Source organism: Pipra filicauda, unplaced genomic scaffold (genome assembly GCF_003945595.2).
Source record: "Pipra filicauda isolate LSUMZ 115617 unplaced genomic scaffold, ASM394559v2 scaffold267_size1258537_pilon, whole genome shotgun sequence".
NCBI classification, from domain to species: Eukaryota; Metazoa; Chordata; class Aves; order Passeriformes; family Pipridae; genus Pipra; species Pipra filicauda.
The window spans coordinates 758,181-776,337 of record NW_024104384.1 but is presented as its reverse complement, the minus strand read 5'-3'; the positions used below and the strand labels follow the sequence as shown (position 1 = coordinate 776,337).

Sequence of the window (18,157 nt, the reverse complement as noted above, 5' to 3'; positions counted from 1 at the left end):
GTGAATAAAAATAAATAGTGGTGATACATTTTGTTAAGTCTTTGTTTTGAGATCTGAGCGGTCCTTCTTTTAGAGCTCTTTTTGTCCTAAATACAGTAGGCCAGAACTTCAGACATGTCTATCTCAACATAGGCTGCTGACAGGGTAGGGTACCCCATAGACAAATTACAGTTTAGGCTGAACTTTATAAAACAATGTTCTCTCAGGTCAGGGCAGTAAAGACAGTACAAAGAGCACCTAACCAGTACACTTGAAAATTGTAATGTCCTCAGGACAGGTTGCAGATGTTGGCTGACAAAGATAATTATCTTTATGAGAATATATTTTTAGATAGTTTTCTTGTATTAAGCTTTAAATAAAACGTTAGAAGCAAATAATTTTTTCTTAAAATATTTATCCTAAGTTATACCATCTCAGAAGAGCTTACCCCACATCCAGCAAGAGGGCTTCTTGTGACTTCTTCAGGCAGCTTTGGCTTAGATTGTAAACCAATCAGGTTTACACCAAAAAGGTGTGGTTTGTGATTAAAACCAGCTCAGCCACTGTCTGTCAGCTGGCTGCATTCACTTACATGGTGCTGATAGCCTGCTTAATTGGAAAATACCACACATTTGCTTAAGTGATTACCTGGAGCTCAGACCACACTGATACTTGCATGTTGCTGTAGCTGGCATTGACGAAGTGGTGAATACCACTGATCTTTTGCAGGTTTTTGTGGATGCAGTTCTGGCAGGTGACTGCAGGAATATACCTGCCCTGAAGTTACAAGTTTATAGACCAGCATCTGAGAGTAAAATGAAAATTGCAGCAGTTTACACGGGTCTGTCAGGTAAGTTTAGGCTCAGCTGATGGATATAACCTGAGTGCTTTTCATGATATATTTATTACTTCATTTTCTTGGAAGATTCACTGCCCATAACCTCTGCTTTGTATTTCACAGAGTCTTGCTAAGGATGTGAATGATTGACATCTCATTTGGACTCTTCCATACATTTACCTTTTCTCCTTTTTTTTCCCCCCCAGTTCTCTTTCTTGCTTTGCTGAACCTGTCTCATCTTTCCCTTCCATTGGCACTTTGGCAAGTGTTTTCCTGTTCCTGCTTAACAGGGCTTTCTTTGAAGCTGTGTTTTTTCCAGCTGCCCATTTCTCCTGGTCAGGTCCATCTCAATCTCTCATTTTAGCAATTCCAAACAGCAGCTCCCAGGGCTCTCTGTGATTCCCAGACATCCCATTTTAATAGCTGTTTGATGCCTCCTGTGTCCCATGTCTAACAGCAGGATAACAGTGTGGTTGTAGACTGGCTAAGCAGCCTGGTTTGAAAACTGTGCCTGGCCCAACTAACGAAGTCATTCTTTACATGTCATCTAGACATGGTAGACTGAGAAACTTGAGATTATGGGTTGTTATGGTTATAATTTTTCTCACCAGGCCCCATCATGCCACAAGTAATTTTAAAAAATTCCTCTGGGCTGTGACTTGGGTTTTGGTCTTGCATTTCACTCCCCACTCAAAGCCTGCGGTTAATCAAAGAAAAGTACACACATACCTTCTTGGGTGGTAATTCTCCTTACCTGACACATTTACCACTGAGAAAAAAAAAAACTATCACTGTTTGCCATTTTTTAATCCTGTAATTACTATTCATGGTAATGCCTGAATTTCAATTGAATTTTACTTGCATATGGACTTTCTGATCTTAGGCCTAATTTTGCCATTCTATCAAACTTGCAGTGTATGCCAAGCCCTGCCTTGAAAACTGTTCATACCAGTTTTGTGCCATACCTGTCTTCATCGCCTCCTTCCCTTCATCCTCTCCATTTTCCCACTATTTCCATTGTGTTGATTTTTCTAGGTCCCCTCTTCTTTAAAAAAAAAAAAAAAGAGAGAAAACATCATTCACTGCCTTGAATCTTGGTGTAATTTATCCCTATGTCTGTCTTGTCTAAATTAATTGTAAGCATCTCAGGTCACAAACTGCCTGTTCTATACCAATTACAGATGCTACAGAAAGCTTCTGTCTTAGTCTTTACACAGCATAAATAAATACATTTTATTAATAATAATAACTATGCAAGTAACCCCAGTGGTAGGGCTGAAGGTAAGTGCTAAAAATAAGAATGGCAAAAAAGATTCCTTATGCAACATAGAACTGAGATGAAGAGAAGATGCCCTTGAGGAGGCACTGACTTTAAAAAAAAAGCCTTTTTAAACTGATTGCCTCTTGTAATTCATTAGATAAAATATTTTTATTGGTTTATTCATACACTCATTTCTTCATCATGGATGGGATCACACTGGGTACTTATCCCTGAGCTTAGAGGCCTCAGGGGTAATCCAAGCCAGTATTATGTTAAACATTATGTAGAACAATGAAGCAGCAAATGCCTGCAAGTGTTTCTGATCCAAAAGTTTAGGGAGAAGCCTAATATCAATATGCAGTATCTGTACAGAATGTCTGTATACAGATGAGGAGGAGCTTTATAGGAAACAAATTGTCAGTGCCAACCTCTACAGGTGTTCAACAGGAGCTCATCCTGAGCAACAACGTGGGATAAAGCAGGAAGGTGTTTACTTGAAAGGACAGTAGTGGAATTCAGTTGTAGGGCCAGGACACAGAAGATGCCTTTACAGAGTGAAACAAAAGGTACCTAGAACCAGATCAGTGCACGAATGAGCTTGGAACTGAAGAATAACAGGTTTGTGTGTGATAGAGACCCCTCTCTTTGGAAAGGTGTGGGAAACTAACATAGTTACTGCATAACTAAGGAAAAGGCCTTGCAGGGCTTTCTGAATGGAAGCAAATGCTTTATCTGCTGAGGCCAGAGAAAAGGTTGTCATCAATAACTGAGATGAGGAGAGGCTCGAGCACAATCCCCAGTCACGTCAATGAATAACAAAGACCATGTCTTGGCTGACTCTTCCCCAGCAGTTCAAAGCAATCTGAGCCCAAACCACATTTGTAAGGTTCCCACTCCTTTCCTCAGTTGGCTGTAAAATCACTCAGTGAAAAGGGGTTGAGTTTCAGGCAGATGGTTTGTCTAACACACTCTCATTACCCAGATTTGAATTGCAACGGAGACACCTGAAGTTGGAAGGCAGTGTTGAGAGGCAATCCCACCTACACTTGCCATTGGGATGTGAGCTTGGAGAGAAGGGAGGAGAGTCAAAAATGGCACTCACCACTGCAGAAAAGGGAAAGAAACACAAGAGGAAGGACTGACAAGCCAAGATGAACCAGCTGAAATAGGTGAGAATAACTGCACAAACTAAGCTATGACACGATCTAGGTACGCTAAATGCGAATGAAGGGCAAATGAGTGTGGTTTAAGATGGATTGAGAAGCTTTCAGATGATGAGAGGAAGCAAAACCAAGTTTGAAGGGAACTTTTTTTTTTTTTAAGGTAAAGAGACAAGCATATCTGTGTGAGTGCTGGGGGTCAGAGCAGACTGAACAAGTAAAGCTGTGAGCAAATGAAGGAGTAGGTGTTGGAAAGATCAGGAAATGATATAGAGTGAAGTTAACGAGGCAAGTGATGGAGTTCCAGAAGACGTGTAGATAAGCTTTTGTTATTGCCACTTAGAGACTTGCAGACAGAGGAAGCAGCAAGAGACTAACTTATTACTTTTATCTTTAAAGAAAATGGTGAGATAACAAGCAGAGGACAGCAGAAAGGAAGGCCTGACAAGGGTTAATCAGCAGCAATGGAAAGCTCAGTAGGATTACAGGAGTGCAGAGGAGCTGCAGAAGGAGAATTGTTTAGCTGTGAGGAGGCAGAAATGGAGGAGAGAGCAGGCGTGCAGGAGAGGAAGTTGGCTCGATCACAGGATTTCCGTCAGAGACACTTTGCACTGCAAGAGCAAGCATGGATGAAGCAAGTGGGGAAGGTAAGCTGGTTCTGTGGGTAGGTATGACAGTTCATCATGAAAAGAAAGGACAAAGGAGTCAGTGGTTAATGAAAGTTGTGTGTGGTAAATGTATAGTTAGGACATTGCTGCTGAAGCAAACATTTCTGTACTTAACATCAAAATGCAAATAAAGCTAAAAGATGTGCGAGGTTCATTTTTAATCAATGCTACTAGTTGGTATTATTTCTTTAGCTTTTCTTCACTCTGTTATTTTCATCATTCTGTTTTTCTTTCTTTTTTAACAATCTACAAGACGTTAGTTTCTGCTCTGCACCTTCTTGCAGTACAAAGCTCTGAAATAATAGTTTTCCTGAAAAAGTTATTTATCTGTTGTTGCTAGGATTTAAATGCACCTGCAGCCCACAATCTTTCCATGTTGTTATATTCCATGCCAGCTAAAAATAAGTGAGACAACTAAGGCTTGTTAAACCGCTTAACAGATAAGATACAGCAGCCAAGCTATGCCCAGAGTATTCAGAACTGCAAAGGTTCATTGCATTGTAATTATAATTTTACTTTTGGTTTTTTTGTTTGTTTTTTTTCTTTTCTTAAAACCACATCCCTGACCTCCAGAAGTTAGGGAAGATGCTTCAGACCAGCCTTTCAGTTATCAGAAGTATTTTTTCAAGCACTATAAAGACAGTAAACATAATTTATTAACACAGAGTTTTAAGGACAGGTTTATGGCATCCAAGGCTTTCAAAGAAAGCTTTAAGGTTCTGCTGGTGCAAAAAGATGTGTCTTTGTCGGGGAACACATGATTTTCTCTTAATGTGTGGGGCCACTTTAAATTTGTACGTCTGCATTATTAAACCATCGTGGGAAGTGTAGCAGGAGGAAACCCCGGGTAATTGGCTGCAGCTCCAGATGCAGCCGCTCGCCCATTGGAGAGCGGAGGATTCTCCGAGAACTAAAATTAGACACTCTCCGCCCTCCAGAAATGCTTCTGGAAACAGCGAGCAGGAGAAATTCTGACACAGCCCCAGGGCCTGTGGAGAGGAGAGAAGTGCACAGGACTCTGCTCCCAGTCAAACTGCAGCCTCTAAGGATGCACAGAAAGATGTTTGGGGGTTTTTTGACTCGGTTAACTGTAAAAAAAAATAAATGCGCGCAATAAAGAAATTGCAAGGGATTCATGTTAACTGTTCTATATGGATATTAAATCTAACATTTCTTATGTAATAATTCTGAAGTGTTCATGCAGCTGAGGAAGACTTTAACTGCTAAATTTAAGCTAGGGCTGTCAGACTTGAGCTCACTGAAAAGGAACAACTCTTGCTGAATTAATTCTGAACTAAACTAAAAAACTGGTGAACTCTTTCTATCAGCATTTTTTTAAAAAAATAAAACATGTTTATCCATTATCTCTCTGTAGCTGGAGTGTTTACGCTGTCTTCAAATGAAACACTGCATAAGGTATTTCTGTTAATTAAAAAATGCTATGTGCCTATGTCGGTGAAGGAAAGCCTGTATCTGAACTACTCAGTCTAAGGCATTTGGAACCTTCATTTTTTTAGGGTATGTGAATAATAACTTCAATCTTTGGTTTCTAAGCATATCTCAAACTGGCTGAGAGGAAATAATTGCATTGTTTTGTTTCTTGTTTCTATGTTTACAGTATTTACATGACTCACAAAAAAGATTAGGACAAAATGGATTTTTCTTACACTAAAACCAGCTTGTGCAGTAAATTTGCTATTTCCTCAGCTAACGAGGGCACACAGTGTCAGCATCTATGGCTCCAAGTAGGGGGGCTTTTTTGTCTTTCCTCCTTTGCATCTACTTTTGGTCTGATTTCATTAAAAAAATAATGTTTATATTCCTGTGTTTTCTTTCCGTCCCTCTGTCAGTGTCACCCCAAGGGTTCAAGCGCAGTTTTGGCTGAACTCACCAGTGGGCCCGAGATCTCCAGAGCACCTCGGATCGCACGGTTTTTGAGAGCAGGGTGACAGAGCCAGCTCAGGGGTTATCGGTGCTGCTCTCCGGCCCACGCCCCGATAGCGTGGGGCCAGCTGGCCGGGCTCCATCCCGGGAGCTCGGGGTAAACAGGGACGGAGGCGACACCGGAGACCCAACGCCTCAACTTCCCGGCCACTGCCCGGGCTGTGGCACAAAGGATTATGTTGGATGGACCATGGCTGTGCTGTAATTGCTCCCAGCTGAGACCCCAGAGAGCTGAGGAAACAGGGAGTGTGCAGAGAGCAAATGTATTGGGGCGATGATGCAAAATCTGCGATAAACCCCCAGGGAATGGTGGCTCCCCAGCTCTGCTTAAGGCGCAGCTCATCATGGCTTAATGCAGAAAACTGTTTCCTACTCGTTATATGTTTGTTTTTCTCGTAAGAGTTAAGTGGCACCGGATAGACACTGTAATTCAATAACAGTGCTGAAGAACACCATTAGAGAGCTGTGCAGGCGGGTCAGTGGCCGGGTGTGCCGGAGGCTGTGCGCCGTGAGCTCCCGCACCCGCTGCTGCTGGGCAGGAACCTAAACAGGAAACCTCCACAAACACCGATAAATAACCTGCAAAGGCCTTCTATGCGTGTTCTTCCCCCGCCCGATAAATCGCGTTACTTCACGAGCGTTCGCTGTGACCTCATCCCCTCCCTCAGCGGTTGTAAGCCTGCGGTAAAACTGACATAAAGCTTTTATTGTCACGGAGAAATGCCGTTTTTTCTGGGAGTCCCCTCCAGTCACGGTACTCCCGCACGACATGGGGAGCCCTTCCCGAGGCAGCTGTGGCCGCCGGTTGTAAGCCCGCGACCCGCGGCTTTCCCGGCCCGTGCGGGCCGCTCCGCCTCCAGCCGCCATCACCGCGCCGCTCCCGCCGCCATCTTCGTCCCGCCCCGCCCCGCGCGCGGCCGAGGCCCGCGGGCGCCATCTTGTGTCCCGCGCCCGCCCCGCCATCGCCTGGCAACGGCGGGCCGGGATCGCCGGGAATCCCCCAGGAATAGAGGGTTGGGAAAGCCCATCCCGGTCCTGAGGCAGGTGAACGGAGCGGTTACGTGCGACTGTTGCAGCGGGGAGACGGCCAGGCCGGTGCTGCGTGCCCGGGTCTGCTCCAGGGCGGATGGGGAGCGTGGGGCTGAGCGGGCGGTGGGCGAGGGAAGCGCTGCAGGTGTCGTTGTGTGCGTTCCTGTGAGGGTTGGACACGATCCCCCACAGCATCCTGCTGTTTAAATTCGCTTCAAAAGGCTGAGGGAGCTGGAAGTGTTCAGCCTGGAGAAGAGAAGGCTCCAGTGTCTAAAGGGGCTCCAAGAGAGCTGGAGAGGTACCTGGGACAAGGGCCTGCAGGGACAGTGCAAGGGGGAATGGCTTCACACTGACAGACGGCAGGGTTAGATGGAATATTGGGAGGAAATTCCTCCCTGTGAGGGTGGGGAGGCCGTGGCACAGGTTGCCCAGAGAAGCTGTGGCTGCCCCATCCCTGGAAGTGTCCAAGGCCAGGTTGGACAGGGCTTGGAGCAACCTGGGCTGGTGGAAGGTGTCCCTGCCCATGGTAGGGGGTGGAACGAGATGATCTTTAAGGTCCCTTCCCACCCACACCATTCTTGATGAGAAGAAGGTCACAAGTGGTCACAAGTCTGTAGGAAACCCTGAAAATAGTTCCCCCGTTCCTGACACAGTTCTGTGCTCTGGGCTTGCCAATGCATCCACTCAGTGAGAAAACTGGCACTTTGTCTTGAGCCCATAAATACAGCAATTAAATAATGATTGAGAAATACCCTGAGGTTCAGAGATGGACCAGCTCCCCAGCTTCATGCATGAGAATACAGATTTGGGATTTGGAGGAGCCCAGGGTTGGTGGATGGAGGGTGTGGGAATGCAGTGAGCCCGCAAGCCTGGCTCGCTCCTGCACTCAGCAAGGTGTGTGATAATGCTTCTCTTTCCTCATACACTGTCCGAGTTAGTGAAGAACAACATTAAATCTTTTCCTTGTTTTCCACAAAATGCTGCTGCACTGAAAATGGGAATGTGAACTGCAGGGCGCTGACCAGTCCAGAGAACATCTTATGGATTTTGTGAGGTGGGGGTGTCCCTGTCTGTTCCCGGAGTACATGGTGGATGTCACCGCAGGGGACTGTGCAGTAGACAAACTCCAAATGTCGTGGTGTCATTGCAGGACAAAAGGGCCACGTGAATTCTAATTTAGAAGCCAAGATGGAGGTGTTAATGCCTGAACCTCAGATTTATGTGGAAAAGACTCTAGCTATCATCAAACCTGATGTCATTCATAAAGAAGAAGAAATAGAGGATATCATTCTCCGATCAGGATTCACGATCGTTCAGGTAACAGGCTGTGCTCCAGAGAAAACAACTACAGCTTATTAGTCAGGACGATATTTATTTTAACTTTCAGCAATCAAACCAGTAACTAAAAGCTTGTGTGTCCAAAAATCAGTTTATACTTTACATGTCATCAAGCATCGCTGCCAGATTCTGTAAGGAGACCTTTTTTTGGTGCATGGGATGGAACAGAGCAGACCAACTGTTTTGCTGACCACAGGAAAACACTGACTTGGTTAATAAAAGATTTAGCAAACGCCTGGAGCAGATGTGTGGACTCTCTGAAGTAACTCTTTGGAGAGCACATCATTCTGGTCTCAGGAGGTTTTGTGCAGCAGGCAGGGGGATAGTAGAAATTAATTGAATTCGATAGCTGGCCTGTTGCAGTCTGACTTCTTTTTGGTTTCCGCTGGTTTTAGAGTAAATTGGCTTCATGATTATTTAAATAGAGTTTATGAATATGTAAATGTACCCGGCGGGTTGGCCGCTGGGGGGCGCTGTGCGCTCGCGCCTGAGGGCGGCGGGGGCTCCGCCCCCTTGTTTCGGGTGGGGGTTTTTGGTACCTTTCTGGTTCTTTTATTTATTTGTGTTTATTATTTGCATTTATTTATTTATGGACCTGTTGGAGGCACTCCAGAGGAAGTCACGAAGATGCTCCGTGGGCTGGGGCGTCTCTGCTTTGCAGACAGACTGAGAGAGCTGGGGGTGTTCAGCCGGGGGGGACCTTAGAGACCCTTCCAGAGCCTAAAGGGGCTCCAGGAGAGCTGGAGAGGGACCTGGGACAAGGGCCTGCAGGGACAGTGCAAGGGGGAATGGCTTCACACTGAAAGATGGGATGTTGGGAGGAAATTTTTCCCTGTGAGGGTGGTGAAACTCTGGCACAGGTTGCCCAGAGAAGCTGTGGCTGCCCCATCCGTGGAAGTGTCCAAGACCAGGTTAGATGGGGCTTGGAGCAACCTGGGCTAGTGGAAGGTGTCCCTGCCCGTGGCAGAGAAGTTGGAACCAGATGATTTTTAAGGCCACTTCCAACCCAAACCATTCCATGATTCTATTGATATGGTATGTATCAGAAGATGAAACAAATTAGATTTTATTTATTTATTTATTTATTTATTTATTTATTTATTTAATTCTAATATGTTAATGGGGTCTTCTGATGTCTCCGATGGCTTTTGACACCAAAATTATTAGGACTCTGAATTTATGGTACTCTTCTGTTGTGTAAGTTTGAGCTCAAAGAATGCACTTTAAAATTTTTTTCTTGACTGCCCTGTGCTTTCTGATAACCTCCCAGAGTTGTCCTGATCCTGGCCACCTACAGCCGAGGCAGCTACTGGGAGAGTGACAAAGCATGAGTACTGAATGAAAAATAGAACAATTGCATAATTAACAGTGGGGGCTGGAGAGAAACTTGTTTAAAAGTAGAACATTGTGCTTGAGCAGCTGAATAATGAAATCCTGCCCTTGTAACACTCTTCACTTTTTCTGTACAATGCCCTGACTGTCATCCAGCAGTTAGAAAATGCTGTAGTTTGCCTGGGCTAAAATCACATCTTACTCAGATGGCCTGTTTGCTTAATTAAGTTGGACAAGTCTTACTCTTTGTTACTCTGTATCTCAAAGAGAATCAGATCTGGGAGAATCAGATTAGGCTTGGAAGTTGCTCTGTGTTCTACACTCGAAGACATGGCTGCAGCAGAGGACTGTATCCTCTCTGAGGTCTTTTAATGCTCTAAAGTCTTTTAATGTACCAAGATTTTTTAATTCTTTTTTTTGTCTTTTACACTTTATAGAAACGAAGGCTCCAGTTAAGCCCAGAGCAATGTAGCAACTTCTATGCAGACCAGTTTGGGAAAGTGTTTTTTCCTAATTTAACAGCCTATATGAGTTCTGGCCCTTTAGTTGCTATGGTTCTTGCCAGACATTGTGCAATCTCACACTGGAAGGAATTGCTTGGACCATCCAACAGCCTGAGAGCTAGGATAACTCACCCTCACAGGTAACTCACTGACTGGCCTTGGGGAAGTCAGCAGGACTTTGTCATTCTCTTAATTGAGACCAGAATTCCTCCTTTTCTTTTTTGTTTTTTTACAGTACAGACACAGATTTGGAGTGGCTTCTTGTCTCTTCACTTTTGTACTTTTGTGTAGCAGCTTTTCACCTTTGTTTTTTATTATGTAGAGTTCACCTCTCTTATAGGGAATGATGAGTGCTTGAACAGAAGTTTTAGGTAGCTACTTCCTATGTTTAAAAAAAAATCAAGCCTGTGTCCTGTTAATTAGTCCATATATATTGCTTTTCTGTGCTCTCAGACTCCAGAGACCTGGAAGGGATTTGCAGTTGCCCTCCAAGCAGTTATTTTTCTTGGTTTTTAGCTTAAGAGCACTCTATGGGACTGATGAGCTGAGGAATGGGCTTCATGGCAGTCTCAGCGTTTCCTCAGCAGAGAGAGAGATTCGATTCATGTTTCCAGAAGGTAAAATGGTTCAGTTGATACATTGCCAGTCTTGGGGAGGATAAATTCCTTTCCTGTTCTTCCCTGGTATTACTTGTTTCTGCCCAGACTCCAGATACAATTGATTTAGAAGAGGTTGGGTTTGTTTGCTGTTTGTGGGTCCCTTTATGTATAAGCTGGTACTTCTATGAAAGGCTACCAAATCTGTCTGAAGAGCCAATACAGTTACACAGATTGCTTCCACTTTTCAAACTCTGTGCTCAGAGAACTGGAGCAGACAAAGCTGGTAAATGAGAGGAAATGGGAAGCTGTTACACTCCAAGTGTTTCTGGCACTGGCAGCCCCGGAGACTCCTATTGGCTTGAGAATTCTCAGCTGACTCTCTTCTTGGGCTCAGGCTGAGTAATTCCTGTTCAAAAACAGCTGGATGCTCACATGACAGTGCAATTCTAAAGTTAAGTGCCAGAGAAAGGGGCCTTAGAACCTGGAAGGGCTGGGAGAGGATCTCTTGTTTGTAACAGGCTTTGCTCTTTGACAGAATGATGCAAGTGCAACAGCTAGAAAAACGTGTCAGCTTTTGTCAAGCAGATCAGTGAATTTAACAGAAGATGTTGCACTTCCCTCCAAACCTTACCCAGTGCAAGCTATGTCTCTTCTCACCCTGACAACAAAGCAGGGCTAAAGGTGGGATCTTTAGGGTCTTTAGAAAGCACCTTCACACTGCCAGAAGAAAGTGCTAAACATGGGATATATTGTTTCTCTTCAGGCATACAGGTTTTCCCCGGATGATGGGATTTCCTCCTTTTCCATAATAGACTATAATTAGTAACATTACCTCAGGGACATTGTAAAGAGGTTTAGGGAGTTTCTTTGCAGTTTGTTGTGGGAGAAGCTATAAACCCCATGATGTATTATTAACTTGTTAAGGAGAAGAGCAGCTCACCTATAAACAAACTTTGAAAGAGCAACAGTTTTAATCACTCCACAAGCTGCTTTCTAACACCTGTGGTTACTCTTCCCAGCGATCCTGGAGCCAGTTCCCACTGGACAAAGAGCAAGGGATTACTTGAACCTGTATGTGAAGCCAACATTGCTGGCTGGGCTCACTGCCCTGTGCAAAAAGAAGCCAGCAGACCCAATGGTAGGTACAGTGGAAGCTTTGGGATAAGCTTTGGGATACGTTTACTCTGTGTTTACTAAGTCCCTGTACGTAGGAAAACTACTCTGTTGCTGAAGAGCTGAAGAGCTGTGCTGTTTTAGCTACCAGCTAATGAGCTAGTCAAATAACATTTGGTTTCAAGAGGTTGATTTGTTTGTTAGAGATGAAACAAGGGTGTGTTTTCAGTCCCCAAACGAAATGAGCTTGCTTTCATCGGGAAAAATAGGGTAAATGTGTTTTTGTATTTTTAAAGCTCTACTAGTACTAGTTCACACTACTACTTCTTTAAGCATGCAGATAATTAATCCATGTGGCAACTTGATGCCAGTTGTGGTGGATTTTAGATCCTTATCAGGTTTATAATCAACATTACATTTTTCTAAAAGATACATTTCCAGAAAAAAAGCCTGAAAAATGACTTGGGGTGTTTCTGTGAACATGTGATATACATGAGGTCAAATTAAACGCACTTTGAATTGTTCCAACTTTATAACCTGTTTACTTTATCTGTATGCCTGGCACTGTTGCCATAGAAATCTCGAAAACAGAGATGAAGTCTATGCCTTTGCCCAAAGGCCAGACCAGTTGTATCTAACTCTGGCCTGTTTTTTAGCACCCCAAATGATGGAGAATCTACAGTCTCCCTGGGCAATCTGTTTCAGTGCTTAACTATACTTAGTTAAAAGCTTTCACTAAAAGATAGCCTAAATCTCCTGGGCTCCAATTTTGAGCCCATTACTTTCTTTCCCCCCTTTTACTATCCCCAGAAGACACTGGAGACAATGTATCATCTCCTTTTTTTGCAGCTTCCAACTGCATATTTGAAGAATATTACCATCTTCTTTCCCTTCAGTCATGTCTTCACTGTATTAAAAACTGATTTTTTTCTTGTTACAAGTCCCATTATTTTAACTCATTGTTTTGGGTTTCATTTAATCTGCATTCTTAGCACAATTTCCTAGTCAATTATGAGGTATCTAATAGTAACTTAATCGAGGCAATGCTTTCCTTCTTTGCTTATATGAAAGCTGTATGAAGCAGTGTCAATAGCTTTGCTAAAAACATTATATTCGCACTTTCTTGGCCGTCCACAATGTCTGTGAACTTGTAACAGCAGGAAAACGATTTGATACTGCTTCAGAAATATATGTTGCCTGTTGCTTTTCTGTTTGTTACCTGGTAGGTGACTCACAGGGAGGGAATGGAATGTTTTGTTAATGGAATGTTTTGAGTTTTTCCAGTGTCCTTTTTTTTTTTTCCTTCTTTCCTTTCTTCTTGAAGATGGCATCAGAAACTGTCTGTGCAGTCAGAAATTCTTACTGGCAGTACAGAGGTTGTCTCAGCCAATTCTTTAAGTAACACAGGATAAATTTAATTTGGTTCAAATTATTTTAATTTTTTTTTCCCCAAAGTGGCTTTTCTAAGGGCTTTTGTGTTTTGAGATTTTTTTATTTGTTTGTTTTCCATTTCTGTCTTGTGTTCTTACTGTTCCTCTGCTGTTCTGACTAACCTGTCCTGGTGCTCAGCTTGTTGGCTCTCCCTTTGCAAACCAACCTTTTTGCACGTGGTGATAAAGGGAGAGTGTTACTGACCTCCCTCGTTTGCCATTCCACCAGTTCTTTCACTTCACAGTGTGGTATGAAGTTTGTTGTACTCAGCATTCCAGAAACTAATCGTCAACAGCCCTGTGAAGTAAATAAGGATGTGTTAAAAACTTTGCTTTACAAGTGGAGAAATCGAGGCAAAAGGTTAATTTGCCTAAGGCCAGGCCCAGACTGGCAGATGGAGTTGGGACTCACAGCATTCCTGCCTCCCACATTCTTATTCAAGTACAACACGCTGGAAAACTTACAAGATGAATTTCAAAAAGTAACCACGTTTTGGTTTTAAGTTTTAGGTATTATAAAGTGATTTGAGTGCAGAAGGCTGGCACTTTGAATGAATGATTACTAGATGAGGTATCTCTAAGTGTTGTCAGGAGTAATATTTCATTAAGCAGTTTCATGTGTCTTATGCAGCCTCATTCCAAAGCAGAGCTGGCTGGATTATTTGAAATATGGCTCAAATGTTCTTACAATTACAAAAAGATAAACACTGCCAGGAAGAGTTGTCTTCTAAAGGTCAGCGTGAATTGTTCAAAAGCAATATAAGTTGTGAACATTTAAAAGAATATTTTGAAAAAGCAGGTTATCTGTATGTCCATTTTTTTCTGGAAGGTCTTAATTTTGCAGCACAGTAGGAGAGTATCTGTAGCAGAGGTTTCAAATAATGCTTTTAATATTCTCCCATACATTTAGTAGAAAACAACAGAAAACTGACAACATTTGTGGGTTTTGTCCACAGATTTGGCTTGCTGACTGGTTGATTGAACACAATCCTAATAAACCTAAACTACAATTTCATCTCTGAGGAGGAGCATCGAGGGGTGAGGGCTCAGTGGAAACCATGTCAGGCATTTCAAGCTACAGATGTATATTGTCAGCGTGTCCATTGACTGTGTAACCAATATTATCTGAAATAAATGCATTTATCGTAACTACTTGTGTCTTCATGAAATAAATAACCTTGCACTTAACCAGGATGAAGTAGCTCTAGTGGCTTCTCTATTGATGAAGTGAATGTAGAATTACATGATAAATGTATGGCATTGGGTGATTAGAAAAAGACAACATTCTCAGCAGGTGTGACTTACTGCTGTTTTCCCCATTTTTCTTGGTGTGGGGAGAACAAAATTATTTACACCAGTGTGGATTCCCAAATGACACCCACCTGGCCTGTGCTTTGTGAAACCAGGAGTGGTTTTTTAGCAGAGAGGAATTCAGTTGTGAAGGGAGGTACTTGGATGTAACATAGAAAGCAATTACTAGAGGCATATTAGCAACTTGGGAATTTTAATTGCTGATTATGTCACCGAGCTAAGGTTACTCTTGAAGATGATTTATTTTGTCAGAATGTAAGTTGAAGGTACGTTGAATGCACCTTTCCCATCTCGATGGCAAAAGGCACAGTGATTATAAATCAGTCTTTGATTTCCATTACAAGTCCCAAGAAGATGTATTTTAGTCAAGGACTAAGGTTATCTTCCAACATTTTTTTGCAAGCAAAGTGCTTATCTGGAACAGCTCACCCTGAGAGTGTTTTCTGTGTGCTCCTGCTCCTAAAGGTATGCAGATTTTTGGTTTTGCTTGAACTTTAGTGTGTTCTATTTGAGAATTTCAAGAAAATGGGGCAATGGGTCAGTCCCACACTATTACCTTTTCTGAAGTAAATGAACTGTTTTTTGGGGATGTGGGGCTATTTGATTTTCTTCAAAGAGCTGTACTTATACTGTTAACTTCAAGCTTAATATCTTATGGTTTGACTGGCTAGAATGAAGAAAGTGTCATTTTCATAACCCTGAAATATTGGTATGCTTGACTAATACTAAACAAACAAGCAATTTCATAATTTGTTTTCATGAAAAAACTTGCTCCCCCAATTTCAGTAATTACCAGAAACATAAGTCATTTGTTTGTAACATTAAACTTTGTTTAAGTGAATTATTTATCCTCTCAGTGGAATAAACCACTATTGCCAGCCCTGAGAATAAACATTTAGAAAATTGGTCCCTACAGTACCAGGACCTAAAAATCTTGGGGCTTCTAGGATAAGAAAAAAAACAAAAGAAAAAAAAAAGAAAGCTCAAACCCTTGAATAGTGAAGAAAAAAAAATGAGGTGGTTAGAAATACAGCAAACAGATCTGTTCGCAACCAGTTTATTTTGCCTATAAATTTTGTCCCCATATGTGTCTGATTGCTCCAATTACAGGACAGTTGTGCTGTGTGGTTTCCTGTCAGCAAAATAAAAAAAAAATCCTTTTTTGAAGGTGCCAAAAATGAAAATCCAGTGAATTCACAAGGCATTTGGCTGTATTTTTTTAGTTACTGTGGCATTTGGTTACTTTGATGTGATACTGCTTGGCAATAAATATGTCTTTTATGTTACTGCTGGAGTTTCCAGTATTGCTTTTGTACCTGCAGACTATTGTAACTTCATAGAGTAGGTGGGTCCTTACCAGGGGGGTTGGGAGAAAGGGCAAAGACAGCTGATGTTGAAAATGTCACCTTTATCACCCTTGTAATATAAATTTTCAGTCATTCAAGTGTTCATCTGTCATGGAATTACTCTCTCATATTGGAACTAACACCAGGTGTTCACTTCCATTTTTCCAAGGGAAAGGTGGGAAAGAGAGAAGTTCCCTTCATCCCATGGGTGCCATCCTGACTCTGTACTCACAGGACAAGTATTGATTCAGCAAATCTCCCAGCTGAGATCCTGAGGAACCTGCTTTAATAAGCAGGATGTGGGCAGAGGGTCAGTCCTGGGAATGTGAAATGGAGAACCAGCCTGGTCCCGTGGGGGAGCTGTGACACCACGGGAGAGGCTGTTGGGGCACATGCTGCTGCTTTTCTTTTTGTCTTCAGGTTCTGCTTTAGCCCAGAGTGGTACAGGCTTGGCCAGTGTTGTAAATCCATGGCACAGCAAATGTAGCTTTGGGAAAAATCCCAGAAGAACTGAAAGATGTCTTGCTGTTTGATGTCAGCAAGGTGAGGTGCTGTCTGTGGAAACAAGTGACCTATCCTCTGTCAAGTCAAAATAATTACCTTGCCTGTTCAGTTTTATTGGGGATTTTTAACTTTGAGGGAGTTCATTTTAGTTTTATTACCGGAGTGCTGGAGTTGAGCTGCGTCCATAAAACCAGCAGTTCAGTCTGTTTCCCTTAATTCTGTTTTTTCAACTGGCTTTCTCCTGGAACTTCACTTATCATACACTTGCTATCACCTGCACTGGAAGTTGTTCTTGGAACTACACAGGTTGGGCTAGTTTGAAGTATGTGATTGTTCAGCCTTCCTGTCTCCTATGGGATTTATTATCTTCAAGAACAGTTGAACTGCCAGGAACCCTGATCTTACCTAAAAGATGGCAGAAGCCTCAATCACAGCCAGTTTCCCATTGCCCACATATGTCAGAGCATTCCAGTGTGCAGAGCTCCAGAAATGAGACACTGGGCAGAGCTCAGCACTTCCAGTCAGCAAATTTAAGGCTGTTACATAGAGATTTGCAAACCTTCATTTTTCTCACGTAGAAAAAGAGGATTTGTGTTTCTTCCTTCATTCAAGCTGTTTATCATGACTGTCCTTTAAACAACAGTTGTCTGAGAAAGATTGGTACATTGGTGATAAACTGATGGATGTTTGTCTCATGGCACTGCATGAAGGGAAGGAGTGATTCAAACACTTATTTTTTTTGGTGCCATATTAAAGTGACATGCCATTTGAAGACATAAGGGTCATCATTTATTCATTAAGTCGGAGCAGTCAGATCAAGATAATTCATGTTGTTCTGCTCAGTAAATGTTGGTCATTTTTGGTGCTACCCAACAACAGCACATCCTCTGAAAATACTGTGGTTCTTAACTTTCCTTTAAGAAAATCTGAAGTGGAATTATTTTTATTTTGTTGGAAAGGCTCTTTGCACGTCATAAAAAGGTCATCATAAAAAGATAACTTGTGATTGTTTTTGCGGTACTATTCTCTTTTAGATGCCAGTCAGTAGATTTGTTCGTGGACTAGAAATAAGATTTCAGTCCTCTGTGCTCGTTACCTGCTGCTTGGCTTTACTCTGGCAGACTTGGCTCAAACCAGTGTGGCAGTGTCACCAGGACCATCACAGGAAACAGGTTCTTTCTGGTTCTGCCCTTAGTGAAATGGAAAAACCTGCTGCTTTTGGATGGTCAGTGAGGAGCACTGTTCCCTAGTCTGGATGAGCTCCTTTGGGTGTGGAGCGTGTCAGCAGCGTGACTGATGTGTGGAGTCTCCCTGGGAGGATGCCTGTCAAATCATTGTCATGCTGCCTCCCACCAGGTGATCATGGGGACACTGCCATAAGCTCAGGGGAGAGCTTTGTGTTGCTCTTCTGAGCCAGAAGTGAGGCATTGTTGTGAGACGAAGCAGTTGGTGGGAGAAGAAGGCAGCTTGCAGACAAGTGGGTGAATGATACTCTAATAATGGTAACACTGAAGGATTAAGAATTCCCCTCAGTTCACTGCTTGTGTTTTAGGGCTGAGGGAGGTGATGCTTTTGCACAAAGGTCTTCAGGTGGTGCCTTGCTGGGTGTGGTTACATTTGTCTTGTATGGCATCGATCGCTTTTTGTACCCCACGAGCCCCAGACTGACTCACCCTTGCTTAGCTGTGGTGCTATTCTGAAGAATGATTATTAAACAATAAAACAACACAGCACTGATACCATGCCTGCTACTTCATTACCGTCATATTTAATTGATTGAGAAGCCTTTTCACCTGGGATCT

General features: G+C 42.8%; 1 protein-coding gene and 1 long non-coding RNA gene across 6 annotated transcripts; both read left to right on the top strand.

Annotated features, from left to right (window-relative positions):
• Positions 1 to 55: 55 nt before the first annotated feature.
• Positions 56 to 5,670, top strand: LOC113995675. Its single transcript, XR_003543492.2, has 3 exons — positions 56 to 829; positions 3,061 to 3,247; positions 3,638 to 5,670. It is a non-coding gene; the product is annotated as an uncharacterized LOC113995675 (long non-coding RNA).
• A 1,119-nt stretch (positions 5,671 to 6,789) lies between these two features.
• On the top strand, positions 6,790 to 14,346 carry NME5 (NME/NM23 family member 5). 5 transcript variants are annotated; one of them, XM_039382392.1, is made up of 7 exons: positions 6,796 to 6,894; positions 7,893 to 7,933; positions 8,030 to 8,196; positions 9,987 to 10,192; positions 10,506 to 10,669; positions 11,671 to 11,789; positions 14,151 to 14,346. In XM_039382392.1, exons 3-7 carry the CDS (start codon positions 8,068 to 8,070, stop codon positions 14,214 to 14,216), a joined length of 684 nt encoding a protein of 227 aa, XP_039238326.1. In that variant the 5' UTR covers positions 6,796 to 6,894; positions 7,893 to 7,933; positions 8,030 to 8,067; the 3' UTR covers positions 14,217 to 14,346. The 5 variants fall into 5 exon arrangements, with proteins under 5 accessions (XP_039238328.1, XP_039238329.1, XP_039238326.1 ...); XM_039382393.1 differs by having other exon boundaries at positions 6,801 to 6,960; XM_039382394.1 differs by lacking the exon at positions 7,893 to 7,933 and having other exon boundaries at positions 6,790 to 6,890.
• Positions 14,347 to 18,157: the final 3,811 nt, after the last annotated feature.

Excerpts from the sequence above, each read along its gene's own strand:
- NME5 (XM_039382394.1), top strand. The coding sequence starts at position 8,068 with ATGGAGGTGTTAATGCCTGAACCTCAGATTTATGTGGAAAAGACTCTA. Across the intron at positions 8,197-9,986 it reads CAGGATTCACGATCGTTCAG|AAACGAAGGCTCCAGTTAAG; the intron begins GTAACAGGCTGT and ends TACACTTTATAG. Across the intron at positions 10,670-11,670 it reads TCGATTCATGTTTCCAGAAG|CGATCCTGGAGCCAGTTCCC; the intron begins GTAAAATGGTTC and ends TACTCTTCCCAG.